At 39.5% G+C, this 17,648-nt stretch overlaps 1 protein-coding gene across 5 annotated transcripts in view; it reads right to left on the bottom strand.

The window, feature by feature from the left end:
• Positions 1-17,648, bottom strand: part of DISC1 (DISC1 scaffold protein) — a 204,140-nt gene that overhangs the window by 174,357 nt on the left and 12,135 nt on the right. For 3 of the 5 annotated variants that reach the window (XR_008449208.1, XM_054063152.1, XM_054063148.1), the window contains exons 2-3: positions 4,351-5,339; positions 928-997 (exon numbers count right to left, since the gene is read on the bottom strand). Coding sequence is in view for 4 of the 5 variants with exons in the window: in XM_054063148.1 (XP_053919123.1) it covers positions 928-997; positions 4,351-5,339 (1,059 nt within the window). In the remaining variant the exon portion in view is untranslated. Of the gene's footprint in view, positions 1-927; positions 998-4,350; positions 5,340-5,631; positions 5,766-6,398; positions 6,452-17,648 lie in introns of those variants that run through there. The other 2 variants (XM_054063151.1, XM_054063149.1) reach the window with 2 other exon arrangements.

The raw sequence follows: 17,648 nt of genomic DNA, 5'->3' as shown, positions 1-17,648 counted from the left end.
GTAGTCTGGAAGAACTTCATCTAGAACCTCAAGACTATCAAAATATGATTACTTGAACACAGACTACCATAACAGGAAACAGTAAGAAACCCCAGGATACGTGTTAATAGATGCTCTAGTCATGAACACGTACACACACAGCTTATCAGAAGAGCCAAGGCATTTGAAAGGTGTGCTAGCCTTATGTATCCCCAGCCTACTCATTGGTGGGCTGGTGGGAGAAACAGAAAAGGCCTCAACTGTGTGAGCACTGCTCAGCAATAACTAAAACCATCCCTGTATTATTGACAGTTTCCAGCACAAACCCAAAACACAGCCTCATGCAAGCTACTTTGAAGAAAATTAACTCTATTCCAACAAAAACTAGCACAAAAGGAAAAGCACTACTCAAATACAGTTATTCACCAGCAGCTGTATTACCATCCTATTCTCTAGCTGGTTTTGATTCAACTCAGTGGACATCACATTAATCCCACAGGACAGTATCATTCACTTTTATAATAGCTACTGACCTCATTTCTGTGTTTGAGCCCTGCCGTAGTATCATGACTAAATGTGGCAAGCAACAAATCACACTCTGTCAGCAGCCAGTGCCTGTCCTTTCTCCTTTCAAAGCCTTCATTCATTTCTGCATTTTTGAAGTCATGCTGCTTCAAAACAGCTGATCCAGATGGTGGATATTTAGATTTCAACCTTCCCACATGCCGTTGTGGCTCAAGAAGATAAAAACTGTTGCTACCTGCTGCTGACCTACTTCTTTCTTTAACTTGTTTCCTGCTATGTGACAGAAAATGTACTGTTCATTGAACTAGTCTTCCACACCAAAGCACTGGTACATAGCAAATATTAATAGAGGAAGGAGAGGGAAGGGGAAAAAAAACAAAGGCAGCATGATCCAAGTGAGGGGTAAGGAGAAGCCACTCTCACCTCTATCATAGTCATCTTCCTCTATTGCTTTTTCCTGAAGCCTCTGAAGCCGTAAGATTAAGGATTTTATCTATGCAAAGAGAAAAAAGTTTATTATGAAGGGGTTGCATTTCAAGACATTTAGACCATTAACCTCTACATAAATTTACTGGATTACTACATCACTATAATGGTCCTACTTTGAGAGTCAAGTCCAACATTTGTTAAGTGGACAGACTTATTTGGAAGTCAGCTGAACTGTGGTTACTTGAGCCAAGTGTGACTTTAGTCCAAAGACATACAGAGAATAACAAACAATACTGTTTGTTATTGGAATAACAATATTGGAATAACAATATATAAATAACAATAAGGAAGGATTATTAGAGGATTCTGTCAGCATGACGTCTGCTTCTGTTGACATTGTACTCAGCGTGTTCATTCTAACAATTCTTTGCTTATACAATTTTTACACAGAACAAATCCATAAATTCATAAGCAAACCACATTTTCTTCTACAAGTAAAAAGAAAAACATAGCAGAAACATTTCGGAAAAAGTATACTCATGTAATGGCACAGAAAATGGTGTTCATATGCACTCAATGAAGTTTCATTAAAATATAATTTAGGCTGATCTACATAACATTAATGTTTGCATTTTCAGAAATGTTCATACTGCAAATGCTAGATGGGGAAAAAAAAAACCAAAAGACCAAGAATACCTATGCAACATACAGAGTGCCCTTTTATTTCAAAAGTTATTCCTTCTCTTTGTTAACATAAAGGCTCTGAATCAAAGTTCTGAAAATTTGCAAGGCTAATTGTTCACCCAAAGGCCATTACAAGTTTTTACCATTAAAGAATTTGGTTAGAAGGTAGGTAGTCTAACATGGCTACAGTTACAAGACTGAAAAGTGTTTTCTTCTTAATAAACTTATACATGACCTGTAACAAACAAGTCATTCTCAGGGATGAAAAAGATAAGCCTGGAAAAAGAAACAGCATATATTCTAATAGCTGAAAACGCTTAAAAGAGCATTTTTACAACAAGAACATCAATACTTGAACATTCTGCACCTACCAAGTATTTTCCTCCTCCCTGAAACTCTTTCATATTTAAATCCCTACATTTTAACTCTAAATTTCAGAAAGAAAAACAGGTACAGTCAGTCAACAACTTAACAGAAACACTCAGTTATCATGACTGCACAATCAACACACAAATCAAGCAAAACATTTAAATTAATGGTATCCCTTCTAAATATGGTATGTGAAAGTGGACTAGTCAGAAAAGAACTATAAAAAATAAAGCTGGGAAAGAATCAAAAAATGCTTGATTAATAACAGGCTATAGGATGCCCCAGAACAAAAAAAAAAAAAAAACACAACATTTTATATATATTCCCTTTTCCTCAAGGCTTCATTTTATTTTGTTTTTCACAACCTGAAACCTCAATCTTTTCTGTCTTGAGGCTGGTAAGGAACATGTAACTTATTGAAGGGAGGAGCTCTGAATCTACACCATAAATTATTTTCTATATTTTATGCCATGCTTTTGATAGAGTTTTAAAGAAGCCTGCAGAAAGAATGATTCAAATGACACTTTTTCATATATGTGATTTATAACAACCATCTATGCCGCAAGTATAGCTTCTCTGCTCTTTAGAGTGTATATCCCATCATGCACTCACAGTGGCAGGTCATTTAAAGTCTGCTTGGATACCACAGACCAGACAACCCCGTGGCAAATTGACTGATGCTGTCACAGGAAAGCACTTTCTATTTGCAGGCCGGTAAGACATTTGGAGCTCAAGGAAGCAAAGAGCTGCTTCAGCATGGCATGTCCTGTACCTGTAGCATGTGATGACCATTTTGCTTTTTCTGTACTTAATGAATTGTAACAACTTTGGTATCATCTCCTTTTCCTGACTACAGTTGCCTTTGTTCCTTTCTGAAAAGTTTGGACTTGCTCATTATCATTACAACAGCAAGGTGCTTCATATTAAACATACACAACTGGCTAACCAAGGGCAAAGACATCTGAGGACACAAATCCCCAATTCTCCATTCAGTGAATTAATGAAGACAGAAATTAAAGATAGCACTGTTTCTTTTGTGCCTATCAAATAAGCATACTGTAAAGACAGAAAAATAATTTCCTACTTTGATTATGTTATAAATTCCCAAATTTGCAGCAAATTAATTTCCAAAACGACCCCAGACTATGGGCATATTGTCATTCCAGGCATGAAGCCAAAGAAATAATGTGTGTGAAGTCTGTAAATAAGGGAACCTAGTTTGAGCCCTACATGCACCCTCTACGGAAAGTCAGTATTAGAAAGCATCATAAGCCCAGGACAGATGTCATGGAGAATAGAATAAGAATAAAAGTTTCTCGATTGTCTGTCTTACCCAGACAGCAGGATGGTGCAAAGCCTCAAAACAGGTTGTTTCATCAGGCCTAAAGACAATACAGTGCATCTCAGCATGTATGCCTGAGCTGAGAAGTCATAGAAACCGGGTTTCCAAAAGGTGCCCCAGAAACTCAGGGCACTAATGACACACACAAAAAAACCCCACCACCCACTTAGTGCACCTTGAACAAATTTGCGAAATCCACTGTGTCCACATTTATCTCTGGATTACTGCTTCCTGCATGTGGAACAAAACCAGTATTTCACTCTTTATTGCAGGTAAGCTCAGAATGGTTTCCCCTTAATGCCCACCCTGCCAGCCCCCAAAAAATGTATAACAAAATAAAATTCATCCTTCTTAAGGTTTCCCCACCCCTCTTTGCACAAAGAGCACTGTGAATGAAGCTGCCTGCATGTGGTAGACACACATGTGTAAAAAGAAAGACTCCTTCTGTTTAGCCCAGAACACCTCTGGGCTGGAAATAAACTAAAAAAGGTTTGATTCCCTGTTTGAGTTAGAGCAGGGAACGTGATCTCCCATTTTTCTTTGTGCAGAGAAGAAATTACAGGCTAATGTCATAGAGGTGCCTTACTCCAAGACATTTTTGGTCAAATACAGACATTTCCAGCTACATAGTTTAGTGTTGTTAAATCATGGTGCTTCAAGAAAAGAGCTCTTACCACCCCCAAATTTTGTACTGCATATGCTCCAAACTGCAGTCAAAATAGCTGCCTATGAAAGAAAATGGTATTAGTTGAATTCAGAAACCAATATGTGACATAACAGAAAGGAGAGGATCACAGTTTCAGTAGAACATAAGAACCAGGTACTGCAATAACATCACCTTTTTTTAAAGAGCTAAAAAGGAAACTGGTTCTCTCACTATTATCATGCAGACTACTACTGTAAACCACTATGAAGAAACATCACAAAAGCCATTAATATCCGAAGTCATACATCAACTTTGACGCCATAAACAAAAATGCTTTCGGGGCCAGGAGGAGGAATCGAATATGAAGATAACTAACCTTTAATGTACTGCGGTTGCCAAGCAGGCAGTCCTGTAGTACTGGTTCATACTTTTTCATCAAAGTATCCCAGTTATGGTCACTAACAGTAAAGCTACTTTCATAGCCTGAGGTGACAGAAGAACCAGCAGATGCTGCATCTGAGGAATCTGTAGAATACAAAAACATTGCATCTGTATCCAAGAGAGAGAGTGTCTCACAATCCTGTGGCTTATCATTCACTGCTGTCTCATTTTCATAATCAAAATCCTCTCTGGGCCTGGAGAGGCAATGCAGAGCTTCCAAGTGCCAATGTGTCTGTGTCACCTCCTCCAGCTTCTGCAGATTTCCTGTAGTGCTGGGATGCAGAACACACTCGGCTTCCTCGACGGTTGACTTGCCTTCAGCATCATTTACTCCAGATGATGAGTTCAGGGAGAGCTGTATGAAGCTGAAACTTGAACTAAAGCTATCTTGTGCACCAACAGAATGAGAAACATCTCTGATTTGATATTCACAGTTGTTATTCACTTCTGTGTGATCCAAAGCACACATCTTCTGGGGCTCACTCACTTTAGCACCATGGCTCTTCTGCTGCGTACAACACATTGCAGAAACATCTCCTTTGCTTGTTGCTGTGGCAGAGTAAACTGGTATCACTGTCTTTTCTGTCTGCAGACTCTTGTAACATGAACTATTTTTGCAGCTCCCGGGCATATTTCCAGTAGTGGCCAATGTTGCTACCCCATTAGTGGGAACTACAGCACTATTTGCAACTGAACTACAGCGTAAGAATTCAAAGTTATTTTTGTACTGTCTGCATAGAGAGCAGTTCTCAAAGTCTCCACAATGCTGCCTGCCAGGTTTGAGTGCTTCTGGGTTGAATGGCTTGCAGGCACCCAGGGACTGAAACGCTATCTGTCGCTGAGCTTCTGGCCTCATGTATCCAGGTCTTTTTGCCTGTTTCTTTTTACTAAGAGAGCCTGCAAGTATTAACTGCTCCTGCACACCTGAGGGAAGCAAGGCAGAAAAGCATCATTAAAGAGTTTCTGTTGTTTTCTAGATTTAACATACTGTAGCACCTGAAAAAATTGTTTCAGGAGTGTCAAACAACTCATTGGTTTACATTTCAACAAAACAAAAACAGTGACCATACAACAGATGAAGAAAAAGTTGTCACCAGAGAACCCTGTATGCATTCACCCACTTTTTGAAGAGTTCGCACCTGATCTTACATCAACTCTCTAACATAATCAGGTCCACCAGGACAAAAACCTTGGTAAGATGATATGATTCACCTACCCTATTCATAGCAATGCTCTGCACTCCTCCTTCATTCTCAATTCACTTAGCACACTGAAGCAGAGACCTTGTGTAAATCTCTCTGATCCTGGGTGATTTTCAGACTTACGAGCACATCTTGGATAGGACTGAATCTGCATCAAAAAGATGAGATTAATACTCACAAAGAAATTTTGTGCATAGTCTGTTGATGCTAATGTCCAGCGTCTTGTGTTCATATCCATGTTTTATTAACACAAGCATTTCAGATTCTGCTACCAGAGCAGATGCAACTAACACTCAATGGCTGTGTATCTGTCAGTCTAATGAGCTATTTTATAAGTAGTGTAATTGCTGTAGTGTTAAGCAAGGGTCTCTGCTCAATAGCTCTATTTCCCTACCTATGCCTTACTCACATAGATGAAATGATGGAATTTGCTACTTACAGAGCAGAATAGAGAGAACCAAGATACAAAAACCACAAAGAGCATTAAGAACAGGCAATCAGAATGTGGTATTTTATCTCTGTTTTCAATACATGTCTATGAAAAAAAAATCATAGGTAAAAGATTACACGGTAATAATTTTCAGTTTCTTATGGATTTACTGCTAGTCAAAAGGTATTCCATTCTTCTGTCCTACACACAATCAATGGGAATACAAGCTCTGCACCATCATCCATTATGTAACACAAAAACATATTGACTAGGCTTATTTGCCAGTATCACCCTTCCAAGGGATCTAGTGAACAGCTGAATTATGTCCTCAATTAGCCGCCCTCTACTCACCAAAACAGAATCAATTGCCAGAATCTCCGATGTTAGAAACATGCCCATCATCCACACAGAGCCCTTTTAAAAACAAGTCTCAAGAAAAAAAAATGTTCTTTAGAGAGGAATACTAAATATATTGCTTGTAATCACAACCCTTTATCAACTCCTGCATTAAGAGGTGCGCATAATCTAAACATCTCAACAACTCCTAACACAGGGCTTGTACAAACCTTAGTACAATGACAACCTACACAAAAATTTAAGCCTCAGACCTGATACCTCCCAGGAGACTTTTCCCGACATTCACTACACTCTCTCCAAATAACCTTCAACAAAAGCAATTTATACATTTTCCACACAGTACAATAGTGGCACATCTCACCATGGGATTGCAGTTAAGCTTCTGTATTCTGCTTCCTATCACCATAAATTAGAATACCCCAGGCTGCCTCTTACAATCTTTTCTGTCAGAGGAAAAAGCATCAGAGAAAGCAGAAATAAAAAAGGTCACAGAGTCCATCAGCCTGTCTACTACAAAAAGACAGGGAAATGCTGTACTGGGAGTTCTAACAAATGGGAACTGCTCTTGGAGTAAGGGAACAAAAACTGAACAAACTGTTTCTTAGAATTTAATTCTTTTAGTTTATATACAAAATAACAGCCTAAATTCGCCTTCAGCTGAAGATATCAGTCATGCAGAAAAAAAGTTATTCTAAGATTGCATATACTTTATCACCATTTACAAAAGACTTTATCTGTAAAAATGGAAAAGGTCCTTTGGTGTCATTAAAATCAGTTTAAAGTTTATCTCAGTAAATCACTATGAATTTCCAAAGCACACAGATAATTACAGCTCTTTAAATACCATATTTACACTAAGCTAATGTAAGTAAGGTTTAAATTGGCCAACGTGTTAGATATTTGCACCAAGTGAATTGGATGCAATTCTAAAAATTACTGGAGCTAAAGTGGTACAATTCCAGTAGCCTGAAATAACCTTCACAAAACCCACACATCTCTGCACTCCTCTCCACATCTGCAGGTAGCCCCTCCAGACAGGTTTACCATTCAGCCCCTTCACAGTCTCCTGGTCTGCCTCCTGGTGAGCCTAACAGCACAAGTTCTTCACCTGACTACCAGAGCAGCACCACTGCCTGTGTTATACACAAGATTACATCCCGAGCCACGAGCCGTTCAGAGTATGCTACAAGGAGAGGGCTGCAGGTCCCTGGCCCCAATGTGGCTGCACCTGAGCAGAAGACAGAGAAGGGGTGGACAGACACAGAGCTGGGAGTAGCATCTCCACAGTAACAGTCCCCTCAGTCAACACAAAATCCAGTCAGTCTTACTATGGCTTTGGATATATTGTTTCTGCACTGTTTACCCTTCTGCCATGTCCCTTTTCTCAAGATTAGGATGATTTTGGTTACTTATCACCACATACTTGAAATTAAGTTACAAAGACTTTAGGGTTTTGCGTAGCCTTCCAACCATAATTTGCTTTGTCTGTACATCAGATAGAAAACCATGCCGAACCAATTCGGCCAGCTTGTTAAAAATTAGAGAGGCCTCAAATTTTTCTTATAATTCCCTCAGTTTCAGGCACATCAGATAACTGATGGCAATTAGTTACCTAGACGATCAAAACAGTACCTTGAAACACTGTGAAGCAAGGGAAGGTAATTTAAAACTCCCTACATTATATAGCGTGCCATGCATTGTATGAGACATACACTTCGAAAAAGAGAAGAGTTACAAACGAACAAAAGGCCTTTCAATTACATTACATATCAACTTTAAAAAAAAATGTGTTACAATCCTAGAATATAAATTTCACTATCTTCTTATATCAGACTACGTGCAAATTGCTTCAAATCCAAATTATCAAAGCCCAGAAATAATTATAACAGCTCTTTCACTACAAAATTCTTTCCAGAAGACCAACATTTCATAAAATCTAACAGCTCAGAGTATGGGCATGGGGAGGGTAGGGGAGGTGGAGCATCTATTGCTGTAAAGCAAGGCATAACCAGCAATGCTGTACACATCTTAGTTGCACCAGTAAAATGAAAGAGGGAGAGGTGAAGCCAAAGAGTGTTTCTCACTGACAGAAAGAGCAGGTTCCCTTGTACCCAGTCTGATGCTAAACAACAGCAGAAAAGCCATCTAATTAGCTTTACAGAGTCTTTGTTTTCAGCCACAAACGTGGCAGGTCAGGTATTTTGATCAAATGCTCAAGTAGCATCTGCTTTAAACACATAATGCAGAATGCTTGCAAGCTCATTAAGTTTTCCCTGAAAGTAACTGCGAAAATATACATGCAGTTTTAGAGAGAGCTTAACTATCTGAATACACCTGTATTACACGCAGTTGATTTTTATTCTAATAGCAAATTCACCTTTAGAGCCTGCGTGGCTGCTAACTGTGGTGTGGAGGAAAAGATACTTGGTCATGTCCAAAGGCAACTATTAAAGCATTGCTCCAAGCAATTTCTGTAGTGCTGCTTCTGTTAAAGAAGCCTTAAATGCCTGCATTAAACTGTACACAAATCAAGTAAATGAGATTAAATTATTATTTACAAGCATAAAGATACAAACGTTTAACTTATCAGTAAGAAAAATGAACCACTCCCGGGAATTAATCAATCTGACATTACAATAGCCGTTACTGTTCAGTTCCTATGTCATAAAAATATGCAAAATGTTGCAACCTCCTAATCAGTTCTATTTTTACTTATCTGCTGAATTTCAAAGATACTACTAAATATTAAAAATGTCACTGATCTTGACACAGCCTACATTAAAACAAACCAGCAAAGTCTCCATACACAAACTAGCTTTCAAATAAATTTACTTTTCAATAAAGATTTTCATAACTCTTAAAAGCAAAGGTCCAATTTAGCTCTTTCATCTCATTGAATGTTATCTAGGCTTTGATTTATCTAGCATTTTATAAAACGTATCTATAAGAGACAAGCAACGGCTGAGCTATATTGTATTTGATAGCATTTACAAATTATTTCCTCATCAAGGGTTCCTGTGATTTCTGAAGTTTCAGGCCAAGACCAGTTATTCAACTGTTAAATTTCCCAAGACCTCACGTATAAAATATTCTCTGAAGTCATTAAATGCGTGCTACTTTCTGTTCTTCATTAAAAACACTTCAGAGTTGTGTGTTTTAGAAGTCAGCAGTCTTCCTTAGCCAGTTTGAAGTGTATTTTTATTGACTCACTCCCATAAGGCACGTCATTGAGTTGTAATATTTGAGCCACTTACCTCCTTAACGCAACAACTCATTTTAAGCCATTTGATGAAACTGTAGCACCTCTCTCTATAGTAAGAGCCACATTAGCTGATACCAATTTCAGTATGTGCAGACTTTTCCCCCAAAAGAAAAAAAAGTGTTTTAAATCCGACTTTGCCTTAACCCTAAGAAAGAAAGATTATGTATTGAAAAGTAAGCTGCTAAATATCAAACACTTCCCATGTCAGAAGCAATCACCTATTTAGTCAGGGTGAGTAAGAGAAACAGCCCTTTCCTTAATTACATATTACAATTGTGCCCAATATTACTAACACTTTAAAACACACCTGCATCCATCAGTATTCAGCAGTGCATTGACTATGCACAAAAGCAGGCTTTTTTCTCAAGCAAATGCTTTGCTGAATTGGGGCCTAAGTGCCTTGATGTGATAAAAAGAATAGAAACAGACCTTTCTAAATTTTTCAAATTTAAAAATATACTAAGTGTCCAGCTTGTGAAGGCATGCAGTTGTACTGTGAAGGCCTATTTGATAACTAATCAACACCCAAAACCCGAGGCTTGGCTATTACAGAAAATTGCATTCCTCCAAGCTGAATGAAAATTACACCACCCAACTTCTCTGCTGCAGCACTATAAGAAAACTCATTTTGTTGGCCAGAAAAGCAAGTGGCCAAATTCATCCTAGAACAGGATGGTGACTCCACTGTCTCAATAAAGCACAACCACTTAGACAGCATGATACTGTCAAAAACAAACTGACATTTCCGCTCTTTTCATTTTTGCTCTATAACAGTAGGCGACTACATGCAAAGTCCCAAGCATTAAAAAAACAACAAAAAAAAAAAAAAAGACAGAGAAGCCCAAGACCCTTGCGATAAACTTTAGTGTAACCCCGTTACAGACACTCCTCACACACCTCGTTCTCACATTGAAAATTCATCTCTGGTTGATAAGCCTCAACCCCATCAGTCTCCAAACGTTACACAGCTCACTCACATATTTCATCCGACACACTGTTATCAGCCTAGGATAGCCTGAACTGCCAAACTCGCATAATCAACTGCCTAACAAGTTATCTTTTCAAGCTCCCCAGTCATGACTTACGCTATACCCGGCTCTACAATCCATCCTGTGGACCACCTGATGGACACCAAAACACCTTAGGGGAGGACACAAGCAGGTCTGGGAAAACAAGCCAGTACCAGCACTGGGCGTCTTCTGCACAGTCAATAACAGAAGACAACTTCCTCAAATATCTAGCTTAATTCCTTCTAACCTGCAAGTATAATTCTTCTCAACTTACAGTCAAATAACCGAGAATAATTTATCCACTTTCCAAAGAGGCAGGAGGATGTACAAGGTGGAGGGCTACAGAGCACGTTCACGTTAGAAAGCCAATGGTTATTTCAAGAGTTTTGGCTTTTTTTTTAAAGTTTGCTGCTTTTCTTCCTGGGGAAAATCCTTTTGTTCACTGCCTCAGTGCCACAGAGGCAGTCCATGCAAATGTCTCAACCTAAGTAAGAACACCCTGGTTCTTTCAGTCAAGACTAGAAAACAGCTTTAAATATTACACAGAAATAGGGGAGTGATGATTTTGCATAGAAACTGCAAAGTTTGGTTAGGTCCTAAATTAATTTGCAAGCACTTAATGGGTTTGCAGTCATATCCCATCTAATTATTTCAACAAACATGCACACAACTATGAAATTAGTACACAGCAGTCCTTTTCAAGAACGGTCTGTTTAACACACCACGCTTCTTTCATCACTCTGTCTATGGAGTGACAATGTGGATTCCCACTACTTCTGCTCAGTCAGATCATCTACAGCAAGAATCCCATATAAAAACCTCATTGTGGGGGAGGGGAGATAGGGAAGGAAAAAAAAAAAGTGAAGTGTGAGAGCACACTGACAGCAGTCAATTTCTAATTCAAGCACAGTTTGAGTGCTCCAGCTTGGAGATTTGAATTTTTAATTCCACCAAGAGAATGGGTTCCAAATTAAGCATCTGATGCACAGTCAGTCTGAAACTAAAATTGAGTTTACTGAAATAGAAAGTAATTTTCTCTTAACAGCTCAGTAGTGATCACATCTAATGAAAATAAAACAACGTGGCAGTTTCTATATTACCAAGGGTGAGGAGTCAGAACGCTTTCAGTTTTACAATTTAATATCCAAGTCCCAGGACAAACGCTCTTCCTTTGCCTGCTGCAGGAATTTTACCTTATAGCCCAAGTCAGACTGTCAGGATGCGATGTCAATGCTTTCTAGACAACAATGGAGATAGAATGGAGCTCCAGACATCAGAAAAGCTGAGTAATAACGTCCCACAGAAAGCATAGCACCTCAGGAGGCAGTTTAAATACAAGACACTGCAAACGCCTGGAATGTACACAAACTGCAGTTATAGCAATGCATGGTACACAGAGCTCACTTCTAGCGAGGAAGCAGGCAAACAAGCAGCACTGATCCTTCATCCCAATGCTCCCAAAAATAAAATCTATGAGGTTTGCCTGAACCCCCACAACTCTGTACTCCCACAAAATTTCTGTACTCAGGTATACTCTGCTCTTTGCATCAGCCATTGTGTGGATTGTGCTTTTGCTGGCTGACAATAAATCACCACTCCAAATGGCAAGATGAAGATTCTTATTTGAACCCACAGGGCACAGACAAGATACTGCTCTCCCATGCTCAAGAGTTACACAAACAACTTCAGTTAATGACACTCCTTGCACCTACAGCAAGTTTGATATCTAAAAAAAAAACAACAACAACAACAAAAATCACGTTTAAGGAAAGAGCAGAGTCTCTCTCTAGAAGAAAACTGCATTGAATTACATTTATTAGTAGTATTTAGCAGATGTGCCAGCACAGAGTGACAATGGCAATCAAACAGAGGACGAGAAGACCTCACAAAAGGGCTGGAGAGCACTCAGAGAAGGTATCCACTAGTGCCTGATACCTAGAAGTCCATACCTTCCCAAGTAAGCGTCTTGGGACTAAAGGCCAAACTTAGTATTTCCTACCCACGTCAACAGGTATTGTAGAAAACCTGTCTTCACAACCAGACTACTGTGTGACAATTCACGCAAGATCTGAGTGACTGTCTACTCAGCTCCTGGCAGGAGCCAAGAGTCACCCCATGCACCATGACCAGAGAATTAAGACTCAAGAGGACCAAAGCCCTGTCTTCATGCAGATTTGAAAGCCATTCCCAACAGAGGCAGACAAGGATCAGGGGATACAGTCAAGCAGCAGCCAGACAGACCCCATGCTGAGGGAGGACATCATCAACACTGACAGATCTACTTTGATTGTCATTCACTCATTTCTGTCTCCATCCAAACTCTGCCAATACCAACACTGCATATGCTTTCCACTGTTCCCATCAAGGCCTGCCTCCTTTACCACCAATTATTTTCTTGGTCCCCAACTGGTTCTCACAAACCAATTGCTCATTTCCCTTCAAGTAAGTGAAAAAGATACTTAAACCAAAAATCTTCCCAATTGCTGCTCTGGACCCTTGACCTAACTCAACATGGATTACACTTAACACTACTCAGTCCTGAGCGATAACCATCCACAAAGCTCCCAAACAATGTTCAAAGCTATGCAAAGATACTCACAACACCACCGCTCAATACCACCTCTTTGGTTTCTCCTTTTAGTCACAGCCCCAACAAGCACAAGCTTCCCCAGCCTGCTAAGAGCATTCCCCTCACAACAGCAAACAAGCACATCTCAACCTACTTCCAGAAATCCTTCTCACACGAGCTTCTAGGCCCTCCAGCTCCCTGGTCCCCTCAGATCACACCATCCTTTTCCAACTGGAAAGCCTTCCTGCTTCACACCCCTTGTCAGCAGGGCTAAGAAGTTTCTAGGCTTCTCCAGGTGCATTTATAAGGAGCCCACACCACCTCAGCTTTGTTCACTGATTGCAAGGACTGCCTCCAGGTGCTGAGCCTTTTGGACTTCAGCCAGTTCTCAGGGCTCCTGTTAACTCTTTCACAGCACACAAATAATTTGCATGAGCATCTAAACCAAACCCCACTCTAAAGGCACACTACCGCTATTCATCCTCTTTGAGATTATCTCAATGAAAACACTCATGAAAGAGCTACTTTTCCAAGACTATAAATCACTGATATTCATGTCTAGGAAATCAAGACAATTACCTGCCATAATTTACTCTGACAGTCTCCCTGGGCTTACATATATTAGCTAATAACACAGGTTATGCTTTTTAACATATGCCTATGATGCTCAAGAAAAGCACAGATTTTTGCCGGAGGTTTTTTTTTTTAACTTATTTCTGTCACATGCTATTTGTAATTCACTTAAGTATTCCTACCTAAGTACAAGGCAATAGGATCTGCCACCTTTCGTTGAACCTCACCTGTCTGCTTTTACTACCCAAGTAAATTAAAGCAAAGTATTACAACAAAGACCTTGTACTCTTTCATGAGATAACTTGCAGGTGTTTCTTGTACACCAAGGACTCTCTGCGATACTGTAATAAAACAAAGTCTTAAGCAAAATGAGAAGTAAACACAAAAATCAGATTGACCTTTCAAAAATACGCTCTGTACAAAAAGATTGTCTCTAATAAGGCAATGAGATAGTTTTATGTACCATATGGTCCTAAACACGCACACCTGAAGAGATCTGCTTCAGTAACAAAAAGCTTGGCAGAGGAAAACAGAGTGTCATTCAAACTGTTTTCCAGAATAAATACAGATCATTAATTCCTATCTCCAATACATAAAAAAAAAAAAAGGTAAATTATTACTTGCTTTAGAAAACCTGAATTCAGAATCCAGGATGAGTAGCATCTTCTGCAAGGCGGCTTGCATCTGCCTGTCCCTTTCAGTTGTATGGGACAGGCCTCTAGGTAGCACTGGTGTTTTACCCGGCTTCATTCAGGTTTACACGTAGTACTCCTGACAAGTATTATTATACAAAAGTAGCAGAAAGAACTGCTATAGCTCCCCTTTTAAGGAAAGCAAAGTGCTTTCATAGACATTTGATCTCATCAGTTCTGCAGCACAGCAGTAATCAGATGCATTAGCTTGTGCTTAAAACAGACCACGTGAAAAGCTGCTCAACCTATCCAAGTCACAAACCATATCCACGACAGAACTATGGACTTACACAGGGCTCCCGAAAGACAACTAGGAAAAAAGAACTTTCACTATAAGAATACACCTAAATCTTTGCACCCCCAGAACTCATCCTCACTGAAAAGATTACAGATTTAGATGGAATTTTATCTTAATATTCTCAGAAACGTCAGAAACCTTGGACTCACAGGTATCCCAAAGACAGATTCTGCAATAATACTACTTCATGTGGGATTCTGTACAGTGAAGTTTCATTGGAAACTTCAAGTTTAATTTAAATGTTCATCAGAAATTTGAAGCAAATACAAAAATCATTTAGAGGACTCTTTAACTTATCTATAATATTACTTGAGCCTGCCTACATTTTTGCACTCCAAATCTAAATAAGTCTATACTAAACCACATACCTGATATAGGAAAGTATACTTACAAAATAACTGTGTCAAGTAAGTCTGGAAGGATGACCCATAAAGAGAAGTAGTTAATTGACTAACTCCTTTAATTGCAGAGTAAAACAATGCTACCTTTAAGCTGGAAGACTTAAATCCCCTGCAAAAGCTTCACAACCTAAAAAGCATCCTCTCCCTCCAAGCCACAGAGAGCAGGGACATCTTGCATGAACAGCCTTACAAAAACAAAACTGTTGGAGATACTGAGAAGACACACAGATTTTCATTTCTGTTCATTAAGTGTCATAGTGCTTTACTGAACAAAAGCACATTAAATGCCTTAAAACATAATTTACCTTAAAGTCTGACTCATAAGCAAGGACTTCTGTACCAGACAAAGCCATGAAGACAGAACTAAAGACATCTTTAAGGTTAGAATGCCCTCTTTGGGTATAAAGATATATTTGCAGCAACAATAAATTTCCACAATAACAGTGCTACTTTATGCTATAGGAAGGAAAGTAAATAAAAGAACACCAAGTGTGCTACTCTAAAACTTCTGAAGACGTTACAAATGGTATCTGATCACCTTCTACTAACAACAAGGTTCCTAAGATGCTACATTACCAGTAGCCAGGATAGCAGCTATCCGTACAAAGCAGGGAACAGGAGTAGGATGACAGATGGGCGTAACTTAAAACAAGAGAGGTTCAGACTGAATACAAAGAAAAACTTTTTTACCTTGAGGGCAGCCAAACAGTGGAGCAGGTTGTGCAGAGAAGTTGTGCAGTTCTTGGAGGTTTTCAAAACCCAACAGGATAAATCCCAGAGCAACCTGGTCCAGCCTCAGTTAGCCCTGCTTTGAGCAGGTAGTTGCATCAGAGACTTCCTGAGGTGCTCTCCAACCTAAACTATCCTATCATACCTCTAAGCTTTAAATAGAGGTCTCAGGACCTGCAGTATTTCACTAGTTATCTATACGCACAAGAAAAGCTCAACAGTTTCATCTGTGAAGATGCATCTAACCTCACAAGAAAGCACTGTATCTGATTTAACTCCACAAAGGAGTCACAAAGAAGTTAGTAAACAATAGTTTCGTCATACCTGGGAAGCTGGAAACCATTTTCTATGAACAAAATTAAGAATAAAGTTCAGTACTTAGATTCTCCTCTCAGCCAGCATTTAAGCATCCAGCAACCACACACAGAAATCACAAGCTTCAATGATGGTCAGGGCCTGAAGGAAGATGCAGTAAAGCATAACAACTTAGGAACTACTGTTCTACAACAGCAGACGTTTAATAGTTAGCTGGTGATTAAACGAGGCTCATGAGTGTCACTTAAATGTCACTTTGATCTACTGCAGTTATTTCACAAAACAATTATTACTGAGGCTTTTTTATTGGCTGTGCAAACATTGGAGGGCATTTCTCTCAAAGCATTATTCAGTTTGCAATATTAAAAATTATTCCAATACCTTTTCCTAGGCTGCTTGCCAGTTGGACGACCAGACAGAGCCATCTGCTAGACTGTAACTGTCAGAGGACATTTCCTTTTCAAAAGCTTAATCCCTTAAATGGTGCCAAGGGCATTACACACACACACACACACAGAGAATCTAAATTCACCTCTGAATAACTGCAACAAAACCTGCCTCTCGAACAAATTTCTCGGCAAAGGAAGGAGGAAGATGACTTCTGTCCAGGGAAGACTGCTTCTACCTATCCAGTCCATGAAGTTTAATTATAACAAGGTCAGGTTGGATGGGGCCTTGGGCAGCTTGATCTAGTGGGAGGTGTTCTTCCCACTGCAGGGGCTTGGAATTAAAAGATCTTTAAGGTCCCTTCCAACCCAAACCATTCCACGATAACACAGGCACAGAAACAGGCAAACCTGAATACTCTGCCACACTGCTGTATCGGACAGCCATAACTGTGCTACACATGCTCTATATAACTGAGTGCACAAATACAGTTATTTCTATATCTCCTCTTCTCTTCCTTAAATTTATTTGGAAGTTGATGGATTTCTGGGGCTGGTCTCTTTCTTCTTCCACTGCTTTGCAACGCTGATGTTTAAAATATGTGCAAAGGCTGCTACACAATTCCTCAAGAGTAGCATTAAGCTGTCCTCTGCACTGTCTTTACCTAGACCGTTTGGGGGTTTACTATTATAACTACTATTACTATTCCCTACTTAGCTCCCTGCATTGTAACTCTCCTTTCAAAAACTTGTCTCACATTTTATATTAGAGTCATTAGAGATCATTTTTAGACAGTGAACATGTAGAAGAACTGCTCCTAAGAAGAGACCTGAAAGAATGAGAGCAACCCCACGTACTTCTCACACAGCTTGTCCTGAGCAGTCATACTGGCCTTTGAATAATAAAACCACAGCCACTCTAAACTTGCTATAGCCACAGTTACCACCTAGGCTTCCAATTTAATGCCTAGGCAAAGCACACAGTTCAACTAAGACCTGGCAGTGCAGA

The sequence above is a fragment of the Cuculus canorus genome, chromosome 3, assembly GCF_017976375.1.
Source record: "Cuculus canorus isolate bCucCan1 chromosome 3, bCucCan1.pri, whole genome shotgun sequence".
Lineage (NCBI taxonomy): Eukaryota > Metazoa > Chordata > Aves > Cuculiformes > Cuculidae > Cuculus > Cuculus canorus.
The sequence above is the reverse complement of the archived record's forward strand: the minus strand, read 5'-3'. Positions and strand labels throughout refer to the sequence as shown.